Genomic DNA, 7,535 nt, shown 5'->3' with positions numbered 1-7,535 from the left:
TTGATGTTATGAAAGATATTATTCAGGATTTCAAGATTACAACAAGATATGATCATGATGAGAAATGTGATTTAAGAGATTTATATGAAGCTAAGATAAAGGTACAGATAGATAATAAAGAGGATATACGAAGTATTGATTTTGATTAGATTACTGTTGTAGTAAGTTAGATACCAACAAAGTGATCTAGATACAATATAAAGATTTCCGAGTAAGTAATTTAATGTAACAATCTTGGCGCAGTCTACGGTAGGATAGGATTCAAGTTCTAAGATACCTGGATTGATCAAATAAGAATTAAAGAGAACAGATTGGATTGAAGAATAGTAAGATAGAAATCTAAGTTACGCCATGTCTGCATTGCCAAGTTTTCTACCTTTTAACTGTGAAACCGATCGCCTGCAAGCTTATTTAGAATGTTTTGAGCATTTGTGTATAGCCACGCAAATCCCAGATGACAGAAAGGTCTCAACTTTGTTTGCTGTTATTGGTTCCGAAGCGTATGAGCAAATCTGTAATATGTGTTGGCCAGCTTTGCCATCGGAAAAGTCATATGAAGAAATCAAAATAGCTATGAAAACATATTATGCAGCAAAAGTGAACATTATTTCGGAGAGATTTCAATTCCACAGCATGAAGCAGAAGCCTTATCAGTCGATTAATAGCTTTGTAGTAGATCTTAAAAAGCAATCATCATATTGTGGCTATACTTGTTGCTTGGATGAGAATCTTCGAGACCAGTTTGTGTTTGGAGTCACTGATGAAGCGATTCGGCGCAAGCTGTTAAACACAAAAGATTTGACTTTCCAGCAAGCTATAGACATTGCTTTAACTGTGGAAAGCACTGAACAATAGTTGAGGTTATATAAACCTAAACCAGAGTCTGGTATAAATATGGTGCATCCGGCAAAGAACCATTTTGCAAAAGTTAACGATCGGCATGAGTCTAGTTCCAGTTCAGCATCTCCAAGATCGTCACCGAAATTTCCTGTTCGATGTAGTTTCTGTAGATTACAACACAGAAGAGGAGCTTGTCCTGCGTGGGGAAAGTAATGTTTAAAATGTGGATGTAGGAATCACTTCGCATTAGCCTGTCAATATGACACTTTTCAAGAAATCTGAAAATACCATCAGGAAGTCGGAACAGGATGAACTAGTTGAAATGGCGAATCAACTGAAGTTAGATCACATATTTTGTGATACGGAAGAGGAAAACGCATTATCCGATTGTGATCCACACTATGGCACCACGGACATATTGTGGTATGATCAATGGAACAAAGAGAATTCACAGTCCAAGTATGAAAAGCGTGACAGGACCAATTGCACGGATCAACAGTAGGACAGGATTGGGTTGGCAACAGTGGCAACCGATGGATTACAGCAAGGGCATATGTCAGAGCTGCATGAAGTAGAGATACCGAACTACCCAGATATATATTTGTTTTAGAGTATAAGCATACGAATTCTCCCAAGAGGTAAACATGTTTGGGCCAATTGGTGATACAAAAAAAGGTCACGAGATCATCGAAAGGGTTTGATAGCAAGGAAAAGAACTGTGATTCCATGGAAGCTGATAAGAACGCTTCGTGGATGGAGGATTTACAAGAACGTGACATAATTATTACTCAGCTGATGGAGAAGCAAACGTGTATGCATGTACACATAGATTTTCTGCTGGAGAGATGGCAGGTTCAACAAAAAAGAAGGAAGTTTAGAAGATGGAAAGGAAACGAAGATTATTCGGAAAATACCTAAATTTCTTTGATTTGATTTCTGTTTCTGTGATACGTTTCAGTTGCAAGTGGTTAGATTATGTTGTAAGTTGTTAGATTAGGCTACAAGATGTATAAGATTACATAAGATGTTAGATTAGGTTTCAAGGTATAAGTCTTATTTTGTAAAGAGAGGAGAATATTAGAATATATGAATACATAGATAGAAAGTGTTTAAAAATGTGCACTAGCCGTTTCTAAGGTAATATGGGCATGAGTATATGCAAATAGTAAGAAATAAGATATGATGATTTAGATCATTGATGTTATGAAAGATATTATTCAGGATTTCAAGATTACAAGAAGATATGATCATGTTGAGAAATGTGATTTAAGAGATTTATATTAAGCTAAGATAAAGGTACAGATAGATAATAAATCAAAGAGGATATACGAAGTATTGATTTTGATTTTGATCTAAATAAAATATAAAGATTTCCGAGTAAGTAATTTAATCTAACAATTCTGCTGCTAAGATTATTTTGCCTAGAGAGTGGAATAAGATATTAGAATTTGTAAATGATAAGCGTTCTTTAAAAATACCATTCACAATAATAGCAGACTTAGACTCAATACTAAGAAGAATAAGTGCATGTCAATCTGATCCTCAAAGATCCTACTAAAATGCTTACCAACTACATGAACCTAATAGTTTTACTTACTATGTAAAAAGCACTTTGGATTCCTATACAAGTGAACCAGTAAAATACATAGGAGATAATTTAGCAGATGAGCTTATAAAAAGGTTATCAAAAGAAGCAATCAAAATAGCAAAAATATATGATACTTATACACCTATGACTCCATTATCTGAGGAAGAAGAAGAGATATATGAATCAGCTACAATATGACATATTTGTGAAGGAAGTATTGAAGCTCTGCCACGTTTATTAGTGAAGAAAATAGAAAGCTTAGAGATTAAAATTGAGTATTTAACGAAGAAGGTGAAAGAAGGAGCTATACACTTGGAAGAAAAACATCATTTCAAAATAGAGGACGAGGAGGATGATAGCATAACAGAGATAAAAGAGCAAAGAAAAGAAATAAAAGAAGTCTTAGTAGAATGTAAGAAAGAATATAAAAAGCTTAAAAATTGTAGAAATGCATGTAAAACAAAAGTATGTGACCATGATCATTTAACAGGTAAATTTGGAGGTGCTGCTTATTCTTATTGTAATATAAAATATACAAATCCAAGATTTATTCCTGTATATTTCCACAATCTCTCTAGGTATGATGCGCATTTATTTATAAAAAAATTAGGAGGTGGGGATGATAAAAAAATAGATGTAATAGCTAACACTGAAGAAAACTACATTACAGTTTCAAAAACCGTTCGGTATAAGGATGCAAAAGGAAAAGATAGATCTATCAAGTTAAGATTCATTGATTAATTCAGATTTTTACTAAAAAGCTTAGCAGAGTTAGCAAAGAATTTAAAGCCAGAACAATTTCGAGAAACATCAACGTTTTTTCCAAAGAATCAGCTTGAATTAGTTCGTACTAAAGGAGATTATCAGTATGATTTTGTTGCTTCTAAATAAAAGTTAGAAGAACCAGTTCCATTATATAGAGACAAATTTAGAAACAGATTAACTGGAGAGGAAATGAGTATTGAGCGTTATGACCATCATGTAAAAGTCTGTAAAGAACTTAATTTAAAAACACTAAGTGAATATACTCAATTTTATAATAAGACATGTTCTTCAACTAATATATATTATTGAAAGTTTCAGATACAGCTCTTAAAACATATAAATTAGATCCAGCGTGGTATCTTACCGGTCCTGTTTTTTTCTGGGATGCAATGTTAAGGATGATAAAAATTAGAATTATTGAATATGAGAAATTACTATTTATAGAGAAAGGTATAAGAGGTGGAATCTCTCAGTGTTCAAATCGATCTCCAGTTGCTAATAAATACTTAGATAACTTTGACAAGAAAAAAAAACTCTTATATAATTTACATGGATGCAAATAATGAGATGGTTGGGCGATGAATCATCCGGATATATCAGGATGATCCGATAAAAAAGCAAAGGGCATAAAGAAAAGTGTAGTTATAACAGGTCATTTGAGGATTATGAAAACTGTGTTTTAGAAAAGAAAGAGTTATATAAAATGCAAAATAATATTGGTAGTAAAAAGCATAATGTAATCTCTGTAGAAGAAAACAAGTTCGCTTTAAGTCCTTATGACGACAAGAGATATATATTGAATGACGGTATACATACTTTAGCTTGGGATCATTATAAGATAGGATTAAGAAAAGAAGATTTGATTTCCAAGTTAAAAGAGTTATATGATCAATATACTAAGAGTAGGCGAGGAAGAGAAACACAACGAATAGAAGAGCTAAATTAGGTTTAAGTAATTTTAGATATAAGGGTTTTATGAGTAATTTCATAAAACAATAGTTTATTTATCTTTACTCCCAATCTGAATAAGGCATCATCCTTACCCTCCATTTCAAAAATGAGTTTATATTAGTGGTGGGCACAAAAACCGTTTTTTCGGCTTTCGCCAAAAACCAAAACCGGATTCGGTTTTCACCGAAACCGGTTATCGGTTTTCTCCAAAACCGATTCGGTTTTTCACTCGATCCGGTTTCGGTTTTTCGCCCGATCCGGTTTCGGTTTCCTTCAAAACCGATTGCGTTTTTTTTTCAAAATTTGTTCTATTTCTGACCAGAATGGTGTTCAGTTGTTCTCCGGAAACCGAATTCATTTCCACAGAAATAGTTTTACGTGTTTTCGAAACGTTTTCAATGAAACCAGTTTCGGTGAAAACCGAACCGGTTTTGGAGAAAACCGAAACCGTTTCGGTGAAAAACCGAACCGGTTTTGGAGAAAACCAAAATGTCGGCTTTTCGGGTTTCGGTTTTTATAGAAACCGGTTTTCGGTTTTTATAAAAACCGGTTTTGCCCATCCCTAGTTTATATAACCATTCCACTTGTTATTATTGATATATGATTGATAAAGATATGATATTTCTTAAAACTGAAATGGTACTCTAAATTCTTGTAGGGCAAAGCATTATTCCACAGATCGTTTATTTTATGGAGATGATATTTTGCTCTTTCATCATCATTAAATAAAGATGGTGAGAGGCTGTCGGGCTCTCTTTGAAATATCATTTTTCTCTGTCACCTTCCTCTATTCTAAACCTTACTTGATAATACAGTCATGAATATGTCAATTATCTAGGAATGAATAAATCAAAAGCTTAATCGTTAAGTGTTACCCACCATGCGATGGTTAAGAAAAGAAAAAAAACAGTTAATATGAAAGAACTCCAGTGAGTCACTAATTAGTGACATACCTTTTATCTCTGAGTTTTCTATCTAAATCAGAGGAAAATAATTACAACACAACGCTTGCCTAAGACTCTCTTTTAGTGTCATGTTTTTAATTCGAGTTTATTTGAGGTCTCGGCTGAAGCATGTAGTTCATATGACAAATGATGTAAAGGCGTGAGGTAGGTTATTCAAAAGGATAAAAAGAAAGAAGAATCTGTTTATTCAAGTAAGAGGGGCTATCGCAATAGCAAATACTGTTAGATGTTTAAGGTCTTCTGAACCTTTAATCTTCCGTTTAATAGTTCCCTTTCTTGCTATATACATATAAACATACTGCTTAACGAGTTTTCGTTTGCACAACACTAATATCTGGAAAATATACTTTAATTTCTATATATTTGTTTTCGTCTTATTATGCCAGGTGCGATCATTACATTGGATATTCTGCAGTCCCTCAAGTTCAATATTATTACTTAAATTTTAAGGTTGCAGAACTTTAACAATTTTTGTTTGTGGATCAACAACCCATTAGATTTTATGCTGTGGGAATTTTGCTGTTTGAAAGCATAATTAGACATACTGTTGGAAAAGTCTAAGGAATTTCCAAGAGAAATAAAAATGAAATATTTCTGATTTACCACGAATATGCCGATAAGGGTAAGGGAGACGGATGATTAAGACAAATGAATGATGATGGAAGAATTGGTGACGTGTAATATGGACGGAAACGAGAGGACCCGAGAAAACCCATAGACACGATGTTTTCCACTACAACTTACTTGGCCGGGGATCGAACCAGGGACTCAAACAAGGAATTCCATTCTTGTCTGTAACAGAGCCATCTTGCCCCACAAAGAGAAATGTCATTATAAGTCATGCTAATTAGTAATTTAAGAATGGGCTGTGGCCAGGGGCTGTAAGATTTGGGAGGCAGCGAATTTTCTCGGCCCAAATTTCTTTCCTACTCCAGTTTTGGAAATTTCAAAATTAATTATGCACGCACGTATGAATATGACACGCAAATTTTGTCCCGCACAACAATATTCAAACAGCAACTATCGATTTATTTATGTAAGATAGAGGCTTGCGTTTGTGACTGTGCAACCCTATGTCCAATAGTTTCACAGAACGCTCATTATCGTCAATACAACGACTGAAGATTTATTTTCGTTCTCCTTTCTTCTTAGGAACGTCTACATTACTTTAATCTTTGTATCGACATTTTCGAAAGTGATAGTTTGAAAAACATTCATTATTCTGATGTGATCGTCACGTTCGTCTGAAAAATACGCGAAGGCAACTTCAGTAGTGACATCATAGTCTATGTGAGTATACAATTCAGCCATTGGAATAGGCCTAATTGTTATCTTAGTTACTGTGTACATTAATCCTTCCACTTCCTCTTAAACTTTGATATTTAACTGTCTCAATCCTTGTACAGCAGTATATATTGATATTGATTTGGTGGCATTTTTATTGAACCTAAGGAAGCAAGTATGTTAAATACGACTTTAAATGCAACACTTACTAATAGAAATTGAGTTTTTTTGTAGACAGTTAACCAAAAGATTACCAAAGACCCTGTTCTTTTCCCGCAAAGTTTCCAATATTGTGAAGCAAGTAAGGGAGATATATGAATTAAGAGGTAACAAACACAGATCGATATTTGTTCATTTTACTCCGATCTCACCCTAGCCCTAGCAATGGCAGTTGGCTCTCGCCCTCGCTTGCACTTACAATCGTGCTAGAAACTTGTCATCGCCCTCATGTAGGGAGTTGTCCATTGCTGTCCTCGCCCTCGACTTTGCGCTGGAAACTTGTCCTCACTCTTGCGCAACCTCGCCCTTGCAGTGCCAGTTGGTTTTTGCCCTTTGGAAGGGAGATGTCCTTCGGCCTTCAGAAGAAAATTGTCGATCTTCCTCGTATTGGAAATTTGTCCTTGCCCTCGCATGCCCCAGCTCTCATGTCAAAAAAGCGAGAGTACTTGAGGCGACGAAACCGTCGAAAGTGCCCCTAAGGTTGTCAGAGCTTCAATTTTCCAGCCTAATTTCTTTGAAATATTTCCTTAACATACATCCTAAACAACGAGAACTAAACATATAATCCTATAAGTTACTCAGGATAACCTAAAATGTTACAATGCAGATCTCGATATTTGACGATCTCATCATTTATAAACAGTATCCAATATATTTACTTCGAAATACTCCTTAAACCTTAATGGAAGCATAAGTATTCAGCCAAACAAGAGAAGCCCTCATGATGGTGAAAATGAAATCAAGATATGATGAGTGGCGGTGAGAGCGACCACCGCGTGCTTCTTATCAGGAGACTTGACCATGCCTGATCTATGTACTGCAACTGAGGAATTTGAAACTAATTCAAGTGGGAAAGGTTTGAATTACAAAGAAAAGAAGTATGGCCAATGAGATTAATTCAAAACCATGTCAGGAAACAAATA

The 7,535-nt window shown here is 34.8% G+C and overlaps 1 protein-coding gene across 1 annotated transcript; it reads left to right on the top strand.

Annotated features, from left to right (window-relative positions):
- Positions 1 to 351: 351 nt before the first annotated feature.
- LOC145682317 (uncharacterized) lies at positions 352 to 855 on the top strand. The gene has a single exon (XM_081753894.1). It carries the CDS (start codon positions 352 to 354, stop codon positions 853 to 855), a length of 504 nt encoding a protein of 167 aa, XP_081610020.1.
- Positions 856 to 7,535: the final 6,680 nt, after the last annotated feature.

Source organism: Thermobia domestica, chromosome 3, assembly GCF_964235325.1.
Source record: "Thermobia domestica chromosome 3, izTheDome1.hap1.1, whole genome shotgun sequence".
Classification (NCBI taxonomy): Eukaryota; Metazoa; Arthropoda; class Insecta; order Zygentoma; family Lepismatidae; genus Thermobia; species Thermobia domestica.
Note: the sequence above shows the minus strand (reverse complement) of the source record. Positions and strands in the feature narration are given on the sequence as shown.